Genomic DNA, 20,652 nt, shown 5'->3' on the forward strand with positions numbered 1-20,652 from the left:
TACTTTGACTAAATAAGGTATGTATAAAACTTTAAAGAGTGTCGTTTTCACTAACATACTATATATATTTGTAAAGTATTGTTTTCCTTTGTTCAATTAAAATTAATTAGCTTTTATAAATGAACAATTTTCTTTATAAATTTCTGAGCGAGATATTGCCTACGATTTCAATATTTTTCGGTATTCAAAGTTAGTTTTGGATAGGTGAGGCTATCAAAGAGAATGATTTACATCTATAAATTAATATATTTACTTATAAACAACGAATAAGGAATGAACAGGGCCGAGATGCGTGTCTTAAATGTCTTGCGTTTTTAGGTGAGCAGTTAAACTAAACAAATTATTTTCTAGCAAAAATCGAACCTAGGACGACTATAAGGATTTATTTAGCTCACATAAAGTAAAGTGTGATTTCTTCAAAGTAGGGCGTTGTGTTGTTACCAACTTGTGATTCTCTTAAGTTTCCCAACATTATGGAGATTGTTGTATTAGTTCGAAACTAGGTAACGTGTGACAAATTTCAAAAGTTGCACTCATGTTGCCAGTGCTGATCTACATCTTACCATAAATGTTTCTTGTTAATGTTCAGCACCAGTATGAAACTATAATTGTAATAAATAATAGGTTTAATTTTCCATAGAAACAGGCAGTGACGGCCCATTAGTGACTCTGAATTGTAAGGTCCTGAATTCAATCTTGGCTGAGCACCAAGAGATTCCTTCTTATTTCTCATACATCTCGTTAGGTTTAGACGGCCACCCACTTGACCATAAGGAAAGTTATCAAAACATGCAATCTTAAACTAAATTTCATATAGAAACGTAATTTTTGTATTTAACTAAACGTGTTATAGCAACTTTTATATTTTTTAAATTATCTTATCAATATTAATTACTATGTACATAATGAAAATTGTATTTTTATTCATCGTATTGTGCTGTTTTACTCAAATAAAAAATGCTTTGGCAAGTTCAAAGTCAGCCACAGTTATGTATGTGGATCGTTCATTGGCAGATGGCTTTTGATTTGATTTTTATATTGTACTGTATACTATTTTAGTGTTCAATGTTTATTTACAAAACAGAGATAAGCATGTATGTTAATAGAGTATAATATCTGCTATAAACGTATTCACTATTTAAACCAACTCGGTTTAAAGCTGCATTGCATATAATTATAATATCCTGTCAACGCGCGAACGCAAGTCGAAATTAGTCAGCTGCGCGGGACATTATTTCCAACGTTGCTATTAGCAATTCATAGCAAATAGCATGTTACAACGGTAATCGGTTTATTATAGAAAAATCGTATTTCGTAAGGCGGTGCCAAGCACAGATTTCGTCGGCAATGTATCGTGAAATTAGTTTAGTGGCACTATATAATTACGCGCCCTTTTATAGCCCTCGGTTGACGGACGAAGGGTGCGTCCCCCCGGATGACGGTTGTTATGACGAAAACGTCAACCCGGTCTGCGACTTGATGAATTGACACTCTTTAAAATGCTGTTTACCTTGGAAACAAGCGACTATCGTGCCCATTCAGGAAGATAAGTGGCAAATGTCAATCGGTGTATTTCAAATAATGTTTAATTTTGGGCTATTGTAAAACAATATTCCGAGCATAGACATTTTTTTTAAAAAAAGCTTGACGTGAACCACCGACTGATACATTGGTCAAAGAACCACATTATACAATTGTTATTGTAAGATACACGTATAGGCAAACCTGACACACGAAAAATAATACATAATATAATTAAAATTACAAAAACTAAACAAAATTCGTAGTTTTAAAGTAGTAACTATTGTTATCCAGAATTATCCTTTTATCAGAATACTCAATTCAATCTGGATATCAGTAACGTTTGACCATACATTCTTTGGAAAGGAGAGAAAGACAAATGGAATGATGGGATGCCTAAGGTCTAGAGGTTACATGAAATATCAATATGAAAGAGCCGGCAACACACTCGCGATCCCTCGCCCGCGAACATTGTGAGTGTCCATGGGCGGCGGTCATGTCACTGAACATCAGGTGATCTTCCTGCCCATATGCATATGTCCCTGTTCTATGAAAAAAAATATAATTAATGATAACTTTCGAAGAATGTAATGCATATTGATAAATGTAAAAACCGTATATTCCGGTGGCAAAATTCTATAAAACGAAAATATGTCTGCTCCATGACCCTTTAGGTTCAAATACAAGTTATGAGTGTGTAAAATAAAACACCAACTGCGAGATACATTTTATAGATTTATTATATAAATTCTTAATCTACTTTGAATTTTAACTTATAATAGTAACATATTGTAAAATGTACACCATACGTAGTAAGTATTTAGCTATAATTATTGCGCAAGACGTCCTATCCGTACCTTAGTCAGAAATCACTAAAATACTTAAGTACTGGGATCTTAAGTGTTTAAATTTTAAAAGCTCAGATTTATACCTAAATTATATCTATTTCGGTCAATATATTTACATATGATATGAGAAATTTGAAAATCTTACGCTTTTGCTAAAATTAAATATATTTGAAGCACCTATTCATAAAATTTGTTAGTGAATGAATGTCTACAGAATATTAAAATATATTTTTAAATGGCCGGTTTCAATGTGAGTCGTGAAGATGAAGAAAAGAAACGTTTTTGAAAGAACAATACATTTCTATAACGTAGATATCTAGAAAAAATATTTTTACAATTTCATTTAAAACAGTTTTGTCTTTCAAATTCAATATGGTGTAGGTACATTATAATACAAGCTATATTTATGATATGGAATCGAAGTGTTAAAAGGTACCCGTGAGTATGATATTACAAGACGAAACCTCTAGTTACTTACGAACAATTCTTTGTACAAAAATATGCAGAATTATTTTCTAAAACATCTAAATTTATTTACTAATATATTTTATACGTATAATATTAACCAATACATCGGAACAGGGCTGCCCTTCAACATATTAAGAAACAGAATAATATTTTATTACTAAAACAGAGGATGAAGTAGATACAAAATCGGAATCATAGACAATTTCCAGATTACTTTGACATAAACATCATATGATGTTGCCATCTTTGTAAAATGAGAGAGATGTTTCTTTATTTTAAATTTACGTTTAAAATTCAAAAATATATGAAAATCTCTCATCTAGCGAAGTATGCATACCTGTTCCGAGATATATTTTATTTAGTGAGCAAGCTTTTGTATTCAGTTATATAATATTATTGCTGAGTTTTCATTTTTAAATAATTTCACAAAGTTTCTACTTAACATATAATCGCAAAAGCATACAATTGTTTTTGATATATTCTATTAAATAAATAATCATTTCAGAGTAATCAATCATACTGGTAGGATTTTACTGAGTTTTCTTCTAATTAAGTGCAAATTTTAATAGCCTTACCAATTGATAAGTTAATACAGCAACTTAGAGTCGTCCATTAAGGATAAATAATAAATATAGATCAAAACGGAAAGTACTTTACTCGATCGAAGATCTTTTACTTCTTTATGCATTCTTAAATCGATCATTAATCACGCATAACATTTGTGTCTTCCACCTTTAGTAAAGATCACTTAATTGACGACTCTAAGTACCGCTAACAGTTGAAAGCATTGTATCTTTTGTATGGTCTTTAAATTAAGTAAATGATTGCATATTAACTTTGCGGCAGTATATGTCATGTACTCTTAACAAGGAATTCTTCAAAACAAGCATTCAAGTTAAACGCCATCGCATCACGCTAAACAAATCTTTCGGGCGTGCTACACACATGTGCTGACCGTGTCATGTGTGGAGCTTCCCTTATATATCACAGGCTTAAATATACATTATTTAGGGACGTGCATTCTATACGTACACTTAGAGAAAATTAGGTAACTATTTACATGAATAAAGGGCAAAATAATGAGGCAAACCCACAACCCTTGGAGATTTCAAATTACAGAACGTATTCACTCATTAGTAAAAAGGCAACGAGTTTGATCATTTTAACAAACATAATTAAGGATAGGGTCAAAATGTTTGGCTGTTTTATTTTAACGTTTCAAGCGGCTTCGGATATCATAGATCTAAGCGAAATAAGAAAATACATTGTAATTATAATCCGTTGATAATCTGTGAACCTAACAAATTATTTGTTTTTGTTTTATAAAACTGTCAACAAAACATGGAGTGGATTTTAATTTTAAAAAGATACAAAACTATAGATATATTTACTGAATTTGGATAAGTTTTGATTTGATTGGTTTCCACTTGTTTTAGTCAGTTAGAAAGCTCATTGATACCTGAAGTGAATTTTATATTACCCAATCTACTTCTAACTACTACAGCTTTGAGCTTTTAAAAAAACGTATTATTGAATGTATCCCCCTCCAGGTTTTGTATAATTTAACACAAAAACAAAGATATGTTTGGCTAGCAAACGGATTCCATATGAGCAAGACACGGGCTAAACTTCAAATGATATCACCGCGTCTAAATGGCAAGATTTGACATAACGCGTAAGCAAACACGTACGAAAACCTACTAACAATTTTCCTACCAGCTCACGCCACCAACGAAGCACAACTCTAGTTTTCATTATAAAAATTGTCCATAAATTTTGAATCACCTTCTCATGTATGAAAATATAACATTTAATCACTTAGATTAACTTAGGTGAGGATGTTAAAGTATTTAAGAGCGGCTTTCACGTACGGCACAGGAATTATCCCGTAGGAGGACACGGATTGAAACATGAGATAGGCGATATTCAGAAGCTATCACACAATCTCATTCGGATGTGTGTTTTGATTTGAGTCGTTTTGTCGAGCGCATTGCTGAAAAGAAAAATATACGTTAGACACTGCATATAACTTTAGAATCGAGACACGCTAAGTATTAATCTTATATGACACAAATTACTTGACATAAGTCGTTTAAAGTACATCGGGACTTGCCAGTTTGACAATTTGACATATGATACTTTACAATATGAAAAATATTTTGCGTCATAAATTTTATATGGGGTAAGTAGAGTAGCCTATATACGACTATTTCAGGTTGGTATATATATACCCGAAATAGTCACCGTTTGATCACTAAGCCATGAAAGCGATTACTTTAATCACAACGAGCAATTAGGTGATCAAAGTGTCAGGCTGTACAACTGGAAACATTAATTATACTATATATTAAATATCATACACTTACACATATTATATATGTATAATAGGTGTATGATATATAAATTAAAGCCTTCTTAATCTGTCAAAATGTTTGTTTTGTCTTATGCCAGATATATAATATAATTAGTACAATACTAGTAACATACTAATGTTGGGGATTAAATTGAATTTCACAATTCACATATCACAAACATTTTATTCCTTTAATCCACACTCTTTAAACAACTTATAATTCTAATAATATTTTTAATAATGTAAATATTTTTGTACTTTTATGTTTTAAATGTGTCAATAAATTATTTTGAATACTAGATGTCTTAAACAGTCGATACACATTTTATTCACTTTTAGACAAGACTTTAAATTAAAATCTTTCACACACTCTTACACAAATACACAAACCCACAACCACACATGCTTTAGTATCATTATTTTTCTAACTTTAGTTTAGTCATAGTAAGTATATAGTACATATTCTGGCCGCGGTGAAATCTGACCTATTACCACAGGAATTCTATAGTACGCCTATTGTCTCCCACAAAGATGGTTTATAACTGCATCGTTAAATGCAATATTGTTAAGAGGCAACTAAAGTTTATTATTATTATTAACACTATCTAATATAAAAATAAGCTTTGATACCTCATCGATTCTAAATATAAAAATACGTAAGAAGTAATCTGTCAATCATAGCGTGAATAAAGTTAAAAATCCATTAAAAGAAACCCTCGGGCCACATTTACATGAACCCAAGCAGCTTACTTTAAAACTGTTTATCTTAGCGCTCACTTCGGCTTACCTCTTGTTTCCTTTCCCACGTTTTCATCGCAGTTTTATATTTCTCAAATTCGTGACACCAGTTCGAGTAAATCTTCTGGTATTCGTTGCTTTTCTCTGGCGGTGAACATCTAAAAAATATACAATATTGGAAATCGTGAAACATTTTCGGGGGGTGAAAATTTAAAACAAAAGAGGATCTTGCTTTAGATTTTTCTCTTTCTCTAATGTTTAATATACTACGGTTCCGATATTTATAAATTGAGGAACATGTATACTAATGCAATAATACACCTGTGTAGTAATTTTGTTTTGGGACATTGTCCTCACAATAACTATTTAAGTAATGTATACAAATATTGTAAATTCTATTTTCAAAAAGTAAGTGTGGAGATTCTTGCCCATTCTTCTCCAAATGACACTTTGGAGGGGCAAGTAGAATCATCTTTATATTAAATCTGATGATGTTCTTCCGTTCAGTTTCAGCCGAAAATTAATTTAAGAACGTGAAATTGATTAAAAAAAATAAACAAGTTATTAACGTACGTGTACTAGAGAAAGTACAAGATAAAAGTTCTCATAACAATCATTTCCTAATAATAATAAAAAACACTGGCGCTACAACCCTAGTTTTGAATAATTTTTTCCCTAACATAACCTTTCTAAATGTCATAATCTGTAAATTTTTGACTCTTAAGCCTGTCGATTCCGAGATCTATGTCCATCGGTGATGAGCCGTGATTTGAGCGCATGACTTCAGGATTAAAAGTCACACGCTCAAGCCAAGTCAACATTAACTGCAGTGTGCATCGTAAAATGCAATTTTGTGAAGAGGCAACTAAACTTTATTATTATTATTAACACTATCTAACTTACATTTTAATAAGCTTTGATACCGTTGCTAGATATAAAAAAAACAAAGAAGAAGCGTAAATGAAGGTAAAAATCCATTAAAAGAAACCCTGCTCAAGGAAAGCCAACATTACTCCTTACAACATTATTCTTAACACTTCTTAACACTTTTATTTAATGTATTCTTACCTGTGCGTGTCGACAGTGATGTTGTAGGAGCATAACAGTGATCCACCGAGCCAGCAATCATAACGTCCGGCATCTGACTCGCTCACAGATATAATTAGTAGTCCATGTTCCGACGTCTCAATATATTTCTCGGGTTTACTGAAAACAAAAGAGGCTTATATTGCAATGCCACTGAAATTAATACGATTACAGGACAATCTTTATCTTTTAAAGAAGATTTTTGTTAATACTTATAAACAAAGCGGCTGAATTAATGTCGCCAAAAATATTAGACGATAAGAAGGTATTTTTTAATGTTTTGTCTTATTGTTAGAAGTAGTTTGCTTAATAATTTTGGAGTTTAGTTGAGATTTCACACTTCACATATCCTAATAATAGAGGATTAATGATGAAATACTACTTAGTTGGTGAGATTTCTTAAAAAGTTACATAATTTCTGTTTTTTTTTATAGAACAAACAGGCAGGAGTCTCACCAGATGTTAAATAATATCGCCGCCCATGGACACTCTCAATGCCAGTAGACAATTAAGTTCATAGTAGACCCATTCAACGAATAGTCGATATAAGAAAGCGATACGAAATTATTTTGGCATAGCTCCCGTACAACTCATTAAAATAACACAGCTATATTGCAAGGTGTTAACGGTCGGATAAAAGAAAATGAGAGAGAACGGAAAAGCGATACAAGAGTTTCCCCCGCGTTTTAATTATGCCCGCGGAAGTAGATAGCGGTGGATTTGGAAACACTTTAATTAATCTTGTTGCACGCGTGCACTCGCTCCCTTGCTTAGTTTTTATAGTATTTACAAAGAGAAGTTATTGCTTTTCATGTTATTTTATACTGTTAACTTTGGTAGTATTTAAAGCTTACTTTTATAGTGAGTCAACAGTACGAAGAGATTTTAAAGTGTTATTTATCTTTGCAATACATTGCGATTCAAGTGAAAAGTGTCGAAACTTGTTTACAATAATAACAAATACTGTTGCTATTGATTAATGTATATGTCGCAGTAAAGTAGATAAATCAGTGAGTTAATGTAATCTCTAGATAGTTAATTAAAAATTAAAAATGATCGATATTCCACCAAGTCGCTAGCAATTTGATTTAAATAATGAGGCGTCGGTAACGTTTAACTATCTGTCTGACCGAAAGCCAGCGTGTTGATTAATAATGTAAAAAAAGGGTCCCGATTATTTAATTTGATATAGTTATTTCGGTGTGATCATGATGAATCTTGGATATTCCGTGTTTTGTTTTATTGTTAATGGTTAGGTTAGGTTAGTCTTGTTGACTACGATCGTTAAGGAAACTCGTCAAACATTTCGTTCAGTCACGTATCTGACAGAACTTTAGGGAGTTTATTAAATATCGATCTTTAACAACCTAACTGTCTAGAGATTCAAATAACTCACTGATTTAACTACTTTACTGCGATATACATATTGCCAATGTAAACTTACTTGAATGTAATAGTATGACGTCCCTTCTCCTTCGAGTAATGATACCAGGTGACGGATAACGGCTGGAGTACCTCGGGCATCTTGACAAAGCTTCCCAGGTGCAGACTTTGACCCCACGTAGCAGACACGCTTTTTCGTGATATGGACGAGTCACAAATATCAGCTGTTTCGTTCGCCACGTCTTGGATTAATCTGGTATAAAACATGCTTATTAAAAACGATATAATCATAATGCTTAAACAAGAATCTCGTCTTATACTTGGTCTAAAGTATGCTGGTTTCCTCAAGATGTTTTTCTTCACCGTACTAACACTAGGCCAACGATGCTCTTAAACAATGTTATGCCTCACAGTCATTTGTTTTGGCTGTAATAATGTCATTATGATAATTATATTTACACAGTAACAAATAGAGCAGTATTGTTGATTATTTAACTTTGTATCATAGGTATAGCATTTGAAATTCGAGTTATTTGTTCTCGTGTGATTATTTCCATACACAATGGATAGGCGGCCAGTGTATAATTAACAAACGATTTAATGTTATCGATAGTATTGATTCGAAAGTTAGTAAATAGAACTGGGTTATTAAATGTGAAAGCCGTGCAATCAATGGAAGGGAAAACTTATGAAATCATACTAAATTCAACACAGGTAACAATCATGGTAAACAAATTTGAATTTAGTTTACGGCCTTTTGGTGTTCGCTAGATAATAATCCATATAAATTATGTTTGATAATAGCTGTATTACGGGACAAAGTAGAAAAGTAATATTGTACATTCATCAAATAAATAATACTAATTCATAATTAAACACATTCTTCTTTACTTATACCATCGGTTCTCAACCATTTTGGGGCCGTTTAACTATCACGTAAGCAGATTTACTTCAATTTACCCCCCCTTCCCCTCCTCTTAGTAGAAAAAGTAATAAGACCTCAAAAATATTGTAGATAAACGTATAAATTTTTTGTAGAAATTCTCGAAAATTGCAATTCGTTTTCACGTTACAAAATAATTATTCATTCCTTTAATAAACGAATCTTTTATACTTATATGTAGTCAGGTCATCAGTCTTCTGCGTCTAACATAGGTGATATAGGTATAACTAATACACCAAATCGTAATTACTTATAAAACATACCCAGGCATGTATTCTCTGCATACGCCAGCGTCGCGGTCCCAACCGCAGTACGGATCTCTTGCGCAACGCACGCATGCATCGTAGCGGCGTGCACATAACGCCAAGCGTAGCTGTAGCACTCGCCGGTCAGACGCTGCGTAGAGCGAGCCATGAGTGCGCGACAGAGCCATCGCCTACGAAATATGAACAAAGTTACGATCGATCTACGAAATTAAGTAGGATTGTTATTACTATATAAAAAAATATTGATAGAGTTGCTATTTGTTTGTCTTGCAAGAACTTTAAAATGACTGGACTGATTTGGCTTATTTTGATATTGGAATATTTGTGGAAGTTCAGAGAAGGTTTTAACATGTGTAATATATAATCCAAAATAAATTTACACACCGCAGAAGAAACAAAAAATTACGTTATCAGAAAGCTTTCAATTTATTGAGTGTATAAATGTAAATAAAAAAAAATAAATAAAAAATAAAACATTGTACATATTAAGGTTTCACCAGATGTTACTAAACTTTACCGGGTCATCCAGTATTTCAATATATATTAACGAATTGGACTAAGATAAGAAGAACTTTTTAGGTATTTCTTTCAACAAATATATGCACGAATTTCCCAACTATGTTAATATTTAGCAAGTTATGAGACGAGAATATATTAGAAAAACTTTCAAGTAATTTTATATACATTTGTTTTAACTCATGAGTTATTATATAAAAATATCAGAGTGCTAACAAGAGTTAAATATCAGTACATACCTGAATAGGTTCTCCGGGAGTAATGTCGAATATGTCAAGTAAAGCTGACTGGCTGTCGCCGTTGCGAGTCCACTGAACGATTTTATGAATTTTCCCTTCATCTGTAACAATCAAATATATATTGGATGTGAAGAATTTCAGGCAAACTCACAGCTATGATAAAAAACATTACTTTACTCTGAAATTAAAATGAATATTTTTTAATACTGGCTCTCAATTAAAAATAAGCGCAGTGTTGGATGAGGTCGTAGGTTCAAACTACGATCATATGGAAACCGGCGTACTTGAGATCCAAAAAGTCACAGTCAGGCACATAAGGCTTATCACCTTCTTGTAATAAAAACAAACTAAGACACAATAGATACAGAAATCCTAGGTAATTTTAAAGGTTGCAGTACTGTTTATTTTAAATAGTAATGATTAATATAGATAAATAAAACTACTTCTAATATAGAAACGTAATAAATTTTTATTTTAAAGTCACTGTTAAATGAAATTGATTATTAAATAAACACGAAGCAGAAAGCAGAAAATATATTGTTTCGCTAGCCTTTATATAAAGCCATATTTTATTTTTATATTCTCCATAAAGTTGAGTTGCTTTCGTAATTAGGTTTTCGTTAATTGTTCCAGCAACGTCTAGCCATAAGGAGAAATTATAATGGTTCGTTACGTTCAGGATCAATTAGTGAAGGACTAGGGACCCCGGGCTTCTCTGTTTATTGTGTTGATTATTTGAGTTAGCGAAAAATCAGTTCACTATGAAGTTGACTTTGAATCGCGCTGTTTATTTTCCCTATTACCTGTTACATTGTCTTTTCACTGCACAAATCATTATAACTATTTAAAGTCAAATATTTACTCGCTTATGTACATAAAACAATTATAGAAAGTCGTTCGCCGCTCGATTTGATTACCAAGTATTCAAATCGTTTTAAAAGATTGGAAAATTTTTGCGGTAATAAAAATAATAATCCTTTGTTTTGTTTTTAACATATTTTCTAATTAAATAAAGTTCATTTAAATATGACAAAAAATATCTAAAATGTTAAATATAGCAAACTTCAGGGTGTCGGGTTTTTGTGACGATGCATCGTAAAAAATTTTCCTCATAATTTTTCCCTAACGCGCCAAAATCTTAAAACTTCAAAAAATAAGTCCATGCAATAAATGAGTGCGATTTAATAGTCAACAGTGACATGATAATAACAAATCAGAACTGTGTGCATTAATAAATAGCTTGTCTAATAAAATGATAAATTAGAAAGACGTCCAGAGCGACGCCTCAATTAATTTAAGCTGTCTCCCGTGACAGGCCCTGAACTTCGACTCCATTTCATTATGTTCGGTGATCTCGAAAATGATCAAAACTTTAAACGGATTTCTATATTGTAGGAAAATATAGTTGACACGCTCCGGAATCAAATTAAAAGGACGGCAACGCACTCGCGAGCCGAGATTGAGAGTGTCCATGGGCGGCGGTATCGCTTAACATCATGTGAGCCTCGTGCCCGTTTGCCCCCTGTTCTATAAAAAAAAATTAGAGCTGTCACGGGACGCCTGGCAGATGTGAAACATCGACATTATTTTGTAAAAGTAATATGCAGAGAAGAACAGATTGTGATAGAAACTAAATATGTCATAATGATAAAATCAAATATTACGATTTTTTTCCAGATAACGATGACTATTTGTTGAATAAACATTATTTTCATTAAATATTTTTAATGTGAAATTTACTACTGCATTTAGACTGTAAATCATATAGCGTGGCGATGCGTCGCCACGGCATGCGTCGCCACGCCAGAAATCGGTTTTACGTGCGGCTATAGATGTTTCACATCAAAAATGTTTCTATATACAAGTGTAACAATCGCATCAGGGACGTGACGACGGGATATTTCGTTAAATCGTACATAAGGTCACAAGTTCCTTACAGAACGAATCAATTCAGGAGCGGATTAATATTCGGTCCACGGATCTTAATAGCTAATTGGATTAAGGCATGTACCAAAATTACCTAACTGGGTTACAGAGTGGATGGAACGTGTTGCTGGCGTCTTACACCCGCATAACATTTAATATTATGACTAAATCGTTTAATACTTATTCATACTAACCGACTTCATACGAATTTTTTTTCTTACAATATAGTTCACAATTGGAATTATTATGATAATATCGAAGCCAAGAAATACATTACTAAGTTTTACCACAATGACATGTTTATTAAGACTCTACACTGTATCTTGAAATACAAAAAAGTCTTTGGGTAAACATGTGAGAAGTGAAACTTCTATGTAAATTAATTATTACTTAGGTAAAAGCCCCATTAGATGATCATGTACCATGTACATGATCACCATGTATATTTATACCTGTATTCACACTGTTTACATACTGTATACATGCTAATGGTATATAAATAAAAAAATTGCGTTTACTGCACAAGACATGCGACCCAAATTAGAGCAAACAAATGAGCAACTTTATTTATAATATGTAACTAGTAAACGAATACATCAACCAATAGTGTATACTTTTCTCCATCTCCCTTTCTCTCTCTCTCTCTCAATCGGTCTCAGTCGCTCTCTCCCTTTTCTTCCACATAAACGCTGCACATCTTCGTGACGTTACATGCGTAAATTTACTCTATTGTGCATAAAGAAGTTTAACTTCAAAAAACAATTCAATACCAGATATGAGAACTAAATAACAGAGAAGTGACGAGCGAAGCAATATGATAAAATAAAATATGCCAATCAAATGCCTCTATTAACTTTTGGATATTGGATATAACTTTCATAAGACATATGGAAAAGCCAATTCAATATCAATTTTGTATTATTCCTGAATAATATAGCCCGACATCATAGGCCATTAGTTTTCGCGACAGCCGCGTGGCACCTGATTGACGCAAACAGGCGTGGATAATTACGTACGATGAATATCGCATGAACTCTGCCCTTTAGGCTCGTTGCTAACATTTAATAAATTATAGAAACTAACTATTAAATGTGGAGACACCGAAAATAATAATTTTAGTATTGTCTTTTATTAACATAACTTTTACACATTTAAAGAAAAACACTTATTTAACGGATTGAAGTTATGTATTATTATGTAAACTTATAATTATTTAAACATAACTTTAAAATTTAACCGACGTTTCGCGTGCTTTACAGCGTGCGTGGTCACGGTGACTGAAGACAAAATGTGTTGAATTTCAAAAAAGTATCACAGCTGTAGAAAATGTTGTATTAGCTGTATTTATTTCCCCGGAGTTGGTATCGAATAATTTTGGAGTGGTTTAAAATGCGCTGCCTGTGATTCGAAGTTAAACTTATATTCTATTTATTGTTATTTAAAACGCGATACAAAATAAGTATTCCAGACGTTTCTTTATTAAATACATGTATTACAGTTCGAGGATTGTTAATTCCCGTTCGTGTGTATTACACCTTAATGGGTTTGTAAATTCATAGGTATGTATTGTAAGCCTTAGATCTGTGACAGAATATAATTATGTTTGTTGTTATGCTTCCATCACAGAAAACATTGTTTAATTGCTTTGAAAATGTATATTGATGTATAGTGGGCAGATAATATTCTCTCGACACTTTATAAAAACGATATTTTACTTGTGATAGCAGTGTTTAAGTAAAAATAGTGATGATTAAATATATATATATAAATGCACATTTATAATTTGCTCCGGCTTTCCAGTCTATATTAACGAAGAAAAGTGGTACTGGTTCTTAAATTCCCATACAAGGTTAGTATGGGAAAGTTCACAAACACAAAAAAGTAAAAATTTGAATTTTGTATTAGGTATGTCAATTGCGTTATGTTATTTACTCAAAGCTTTATAATAAAATGCGTGGTGAAGTGAAAAGGCAATGTGGGTGGTGTTCAAGCTAAAAAGAGTTTTACGGTTATTTTCAATGGCTAAAACATTAATATGGTGTATGACAAGGGAGTAGACGAAAATCAAATCAAAAGCTAAATTTCATAGTTTACATGAGAAGTAATCTAGCAGAAATGTGTTGGAAATAAAAACCACGTATGTTCTACCACTGTTTCCACATTTTAGATAGGCTAAAATCTATTTTTTATAGAATTTGATTTAAGTATACAATATAGTTGCGTTCGAGAGAGAGATACAACGATTTCGCTGTTATACAATTTTTTGATACAATTTTTATACAACAATTTGTATTTAGCCGCAATATAGGCTTCAGTTTCGGCGATTTCCTATGTATCAGCACAAATTTATTGTACAGTGAGCATTCTCTTGAGGACTGAGAATATTATTGTTATACATTACCAAAGTAAAAAGACGTCTTCTTGTCTGAAAGATAGCGAACATTACGATGCTTTGATCAAAACATTCTTCAATAAAAATTACGTCTTCCAATCATCTTCCTGCCTTGTATGATTTGAAGGTGAGAATAAAACTATTGTTTATTTAGTGTCTTATTCTACTTGTGGTATTATTAGTATTAATTCCGTAACCATGCAAGCTTACATATATATTTTATAAATAGAGTCGACATCGTTTATAACAACATTCCGGTTTTTTCGACCAAAATCCCGACTGAATTCTATTGTACTACCTAATAAAAATGTCATCGGCTTTTACGACTATCGGTTTTTATGACCAAATATGAAAAGTCCCTTCGATGTTATTATAAAGACATGTAAATGTTACTTAATCTTCATTAGAAATGGGTAAAAGCACACGTTCATTAAATAGTTATTTGCTACGTAATTTCTGTTATTAGATATAATAAAAAATAGTGTGATCAACATTCAAAGTGTAATAAAGGATAATGAGTTACATTTTAGGGCAATCGTGTTGGCGTAAGGTTGCGTTATGGAAACTGCTATCGTTAGCCCAATAATATGTTGGCTAGAACGATTATTTTTGCTGTTATGAGTGAAAAGGGAATGGTTTCCGACCGAACCTGATATGGCATCATGTATGGGCAAAGTATACTAACTTAATGACCGTTTCCTGTCCTATTTCGGTGTTTTGAATTAGTATCGTCGTACTTTTTACACAGAATATCGAGGTAAAAAAGAAATTACCAAGGAGTTTCTTATTGCTATTGCTAGGAAAGGATTAATTTCTATAGTCTATACGAATGCAGTTTTTATGATCTGAGATTGTTAGGGGTGACCCAATGACACTTTTATTGAATTGTTTATTTACTTAATTTTTTTTTTTTTTTTTATATAGAACAGGGGGCAAACGGGCAGGAGGCTCACCTGATGTTAAGTGATACAGGATAATAATTATTTACTTAATTTACAATTAAATTGTAAAAATAATTAAAACAAATTTAAAAAGCCTGGTCCCTGTGACGGTGAACTTTTAAGTTTTAACGCTGGCAGAATTTCCTCGCTTTTTGCGATACTTATTCGTGATTGAATTATAACGATCGATCTCAATGTATAAAAGCATAATATAACATAACTAGTATCGAAACAATAACTTCATAGTTTGTTCTCTTGAACAAAAAAAAGTATTTTGTTGCCCAAAATCGAGGGAAATAAATATATTATATTCAATATTACTTTGAACATAATGTGTATACCATAGACACACGTACACAAATTGAAGTCGATGTCTCATCCGACATTAGAGGCTTTTAAATTTTGACAGTGTTTCATCTGATGCGATAATAGCAAGAACAAGGGAAACCATTCACTTACAGCGGATCCGGGGGGCAAAACTGAAATCTGTTTATGGCAACCCCGTTTTTAAGCTTTAAGACGTGACGTCACGTAACGTTAGGGGTAAGAGGAGTTTGAAATTACTTTTTCGCTCATTTGTTGAGATTTCTTTGACGATACGGACTAAATGAACACCTTTTCAAATTGTTTTTTTATATACTTATTTTTTAATACTGGCAAGATTTTCCTCTGCATTTTATTTACGGAGGATGCTTTATATTGTCTCTGGTACGTGATTACACTTTAAATAGATTTATAACTTATTATTTTATTTTATAGGCTCTCGTTGAGCAAATCGCTTTTTAAATATTGTTATGACAATAAGGTTCTATTTTAGACGATGTTAGCTTTCAAAGTTTGCTGTAGGACTTATTATTAGGTCTTTTATCATGACACAATTGTGGTGCTGGAATCTTGGAAATCACGTGGCCGTTCACCTACTAAATGGACCGATCAAGTCTCATAGTCCTCAAAACTGTATACTGTAAAAGATGTATTGGACAAAAACTGGTGGTAACAGATAATCCGGTCCAGATGTTTCCTTGCTGAACACAATACTTAGACATTTGATAAATTTTACGAATATCGTAATTAGCTTTAGGAGATGCCGACGCTGTTCTCAATAATCCAGATACACAATGTCTATCATGTCATTAATTCTGATCACGAATGAGGGTAACGAAATAATTAAACATTGGTTCTTATCAGGCCTGAAATCCCAATGGGCAAAAGTATATCGACGAAACTACTTTCAAATACAGCCGTAATAATATATAAGAAATAATATGAAAAGGAGGCTTAATGTGTATTTCCGAGGACATTGAAAAGCGAGTACGTTGCCGGCTTTTCAAGAGAATACGCTATATTATATTGAATACGTCTACAATTGTTTTTGAAATTTAAGCACGGTTTTTAATTTTTTGTTTTAGATTTTACTTTATTTTAGTAATCATTAGTGGCATATGTTATTTTGTGTTCTGTTTTGTTAATTTATGCACTTCTTGTACTTTACCTGCCACAGGTGTTTATTTATTATTTTTTCATAATAGGGTTGCCGTAGTGTGTGTGTGTACATATTATATAAAATGTAATATTTATATTCCTAGTTATAATTACCTTGTTAAGCTTAAATATAACTGCTAATCAATAAAATAAACTATATAATATGTTTAATTACGCTATCTCTATATATATCTAATTATTATTATGATTGCATTAGTATTTATAATTATGACTGCACATTTTCCCATTCAGTGAACACCCTCCGAAAAATTACCCACCATAAAGATCTTCAGACATGCCTAAGTGAAAACTTTTTCCCGATCTTCCGATATAAGTTTTATCCTTCGAGAATAAATTCACCAGCACAAAGTAGCTCTAACATCTTTATTGCTTTTCATAAAAAAGTAACCAATCGAATCGGCCGAGTTTTAACTTACGATTATTGGAATCCTCTCCCTAACGCTCGTGTAAAGGATCGAAGGTTGAAGATAGCTCTGATGTTATCGGTAACGTTAATATTATATATACTATCCTTCCCAATTTACTGTTAAAGAAAATATCAGTTATACTATACTAGCGACCCGCCTCGGCTTCGCACGGGTGCAATGTTGATACTAAATACACTACAGAAAATCTGTGAACGTTGTATATAAAAATGTGGGTTATCCATAAGAGATAGACATATACCGTCACGGACTTTTCTGTAGACCTTTTCAATGTGTACAATACTTAGTGCATTATTTTGATAAAACTCGTAGGGTTCAGCCTGCGTTTGCAATGTAAGCGGAAAAAATGTAATTATTTACGACAACACATTAGAAGCCTCAAAAATAACAGTACTTCTTCACTATTTAATGGATGTTATTATCCATATAAACCTTCCTTCTTGAATCACTCTATGTATTAAAAAAAACCGCATCAAAATCCGTTGCGTAGTTTTAAAGATTTAAGCATACAAAGGGACATAGGGACAGAGAAAGCGACTTTGTTTTATAATATTTATTATATACTATATACTGCCTATAGACGAGAACATTACCCAATGTGGTGAGTGGTATTGCTATGGGACATTAAATTCAGAATTAATTAGAATAATAAATATATATTGGTATTATTAGTAGTATATTGGTTGGATATAGTATAAGTATATTGGTATAATATGGTTTAAGTTCAAATAAAACTAACAACTTATAGTAGCAATGTACAAGTGTGAACGAGACAAAGCATCTCCTCTCTTTGTCTATGTGTTGTCTTTGGCCTTCAGTCAAATGGTAAAAAGATTGCGATCGTTATTAATCAATTATTATATAATAAATAAAAATCCCATTGAAGGTACAACCAAATATAGTTATTATTTGGATTTCTTAACTCGATTCTAATCAATAATTCAAAGTATAATATAATGTTATCTATTATCTGATACCGTTTGCTATCTGTTCTCCATAGACATGAAATTCAAATATGGAATGCCGATTTTGATTTCCTTGTATAATCCTTGATTTGTTTCGTAAATCGAATAAATCTCCAGATTGACAATATGAACAAATTCGGCACGAACTTTTATCAGAGATCGCAATATGTATTTTATAGACGCCGTAAATCGAAGAACTTGGCTTTTAAACGTTTTCCAGCGAGCAGTGGAGCTACTTTTATGAGAAACGCTAGAAATTTTATGTGACTATTGCGGAGCCATCGATGTATTTAATACTATTTTCGTTATGATAAATTACTTCTCGAATAACATATCAGACTTTGAAAGCTAATAGCAGCAGCTAGAGAAATCAATAGGTTCATTATAATGTGACCTAGTTGATTGGGCGTGCTTCAGTGTTAATGTCTGTTTGATATCAAGGAAAACAATTCAAGCGTCGTAATTATTATTGAACAAACTTTATTATACTTTAATATGACAGTGTAACTTTCGTATTAATGGGCTTAACTGGGCTTCTGTATCTGTTTCGTGATCATTTGTTTATCTAGTAGGCAGGTGAACAGCATCTTGTTGGTTTAGCGAGGATCGAACATCGACCAAGGAAGTCGCAAGCTCACACCAAACCAACACGACCAACACAAGAAAGAAATAATATAGTTATTTTATATTTTTTGGTCCTTTTTGTCGGTCAATATTTGAAGTGTACTAAATTTGATTGCTATCTGCTACTTGGAATGGTCTATCTCGCTCTTACAGATTGATTACTAACATCAATGAAAAGATTGATGTGTTTAACAACAGTCTGCCAAGGTACCTTGTTGATCATGCTCTTAGTGAGGTTTAACTTCTCTATTAATGTAGGTTATTATTATTATTAAATTATGTTATTCTTAGTTATTATTTTTTTGTGTTTGTTTATATATATTTTTTCCTTTGATAGATGACTGATGTCATATGTATATACACATTTACACATAATGATATAACATCAGTATATGTGTGTTAAATTTGTGTATCATATTTTCTTGAATTATATTAAGCATACCCATTGTTTTAGAACGTATAAATAAATTGAATTTAACTTAAGGTAAATTAAATAAATTTCAATTAGTGCGCATGAAAATATATTAAGGTAAAATCTCAAATAACATTGTAAAATGGATGGCATATACATCCGCAGTCTAAAATATTTGGACCAATGAATATTATATTTGAGAAGGGTTGCAGCCGTGTCTCGTTATTTTGTATTTTGTATTAAGCGGCCAGTTATTCCGAACACGTTCCAAAGGTGTATTTTTAAAGAAGGCTTTCACGGTGGTCCTGGCATTAGGGATGCCGCCACCGCGCCACCCTCAAACTTTCTCGTACACCTTTTGATATTCAATATACTGTGGCGCTTAGGCAATCCTTTGATGAGATGTTTTATGCAAAAAACGTTGAACCGGCAAGAGTAAATGCTCAAAAGTGAACACATTAGTATTCCTACGCCTGTTCGTGGCACTTCAGTTTTGGGGAATAAAAATCAATGTTTATGTTCGGCGGACGCGATTTGAATTTTAATTACGGGTCTACCTAATTGTGCCGGGTGTGAGGAATTATAAAGGCGGAAGTCATCTGTTTAGATTACGATATTAGGTTATTAAAAAGTAGTGTAAATTTATGTAATCAGGTGTGTTTGTTACAAAATTATTGTTTTTTTTTTGTAAATGTTAAAACCTTTTTGTATGTATTATGTATTGCATCTTTGGCTATACATTTTTTAAAAGTTTATTTAAGGCATAATAATAACAAAAAATATCTTTATTATAATAAATCTTTACAGTACTATCGATATGCGTTTATTTATTTCTTACCAATTCACATATGTTGGGATATATCGTAAACAAATTGAAAAAAAAAAACAATGTTTTGTTGTAGTCTGCTGGTGGGTGTGTATTCTGTATAGAAAGGCTGTGGTTGTGTGTGAATGGGCCACATATATATCTATTAAATTTGTTTTGTATGTGTATGTAAATTATTTATATATAATCTACTCAAATCAAAATGTCTTCCATGGCATCGTTGATAGGAAAAACAAATTTATTCTTTATGTAATCGTCGAGATTAAAAACATTTTGA

General features: G+C 32.2%; 1 protein-coding gene across 3 annotated transcripts in view; it reads right to left on the minus strand.

Annotated features, from left to right (window-relative positions):
* Positions 1-2,243: 2,243 nt before the first annotated feature.
* LOC110995908 (semaphorin-2A) overlaps positions 2,244-20,652 on the minus strand; it is a 188,954-nt gene continuing 170,545 nt past the window's right edge. For all 3 annotated transcript variants that reach the window (XM_022263314.2, XM_022263310.2, XM_022263311.2), the window contains exons 11-16: positions 10,362-10,462; positions 9,604-9,776; positions 8,459-8,650; positions 6,997-7,134; positions 5,978-6,086; positions 2,244-4,830 (exon numbers count right to left, since the gene is read on the minus strand). In XM_022263314.2, coding sequence (XP_022119006.2) covers positions 4,774-4,830; positions 5,978-6,086; positions 6,997-7,134; positions 8,459-8,650; positions 9,604-9,776; positions 10,362-10,462 — 770 coding nt within the window. In that variant the 3' untranslated portion in view covers positions 2,244-4,773. The remainder of the gene's footprint in view (positions 4,831-5,977; positions 6,087-6,996; positions 7,135-8,458; positions 8,651-9,603; positions 9,777-10,361; positions 10,463-20,652) is intronic.

Source organism: Pieris rapae, chromosome 13 (assembly GCF_905147795.1).
Source record: "Pieris rapae chromosome 13, ilPieRapa1.1, whole genome shotgun sequence".
NCBI classification, from domain to species: domain Eukaryota; kingdom Metazoa; phylum Arthropoda; class Insecta; order Lepidoptera; family Pieridae; genus Pieris; species Pieris rapae.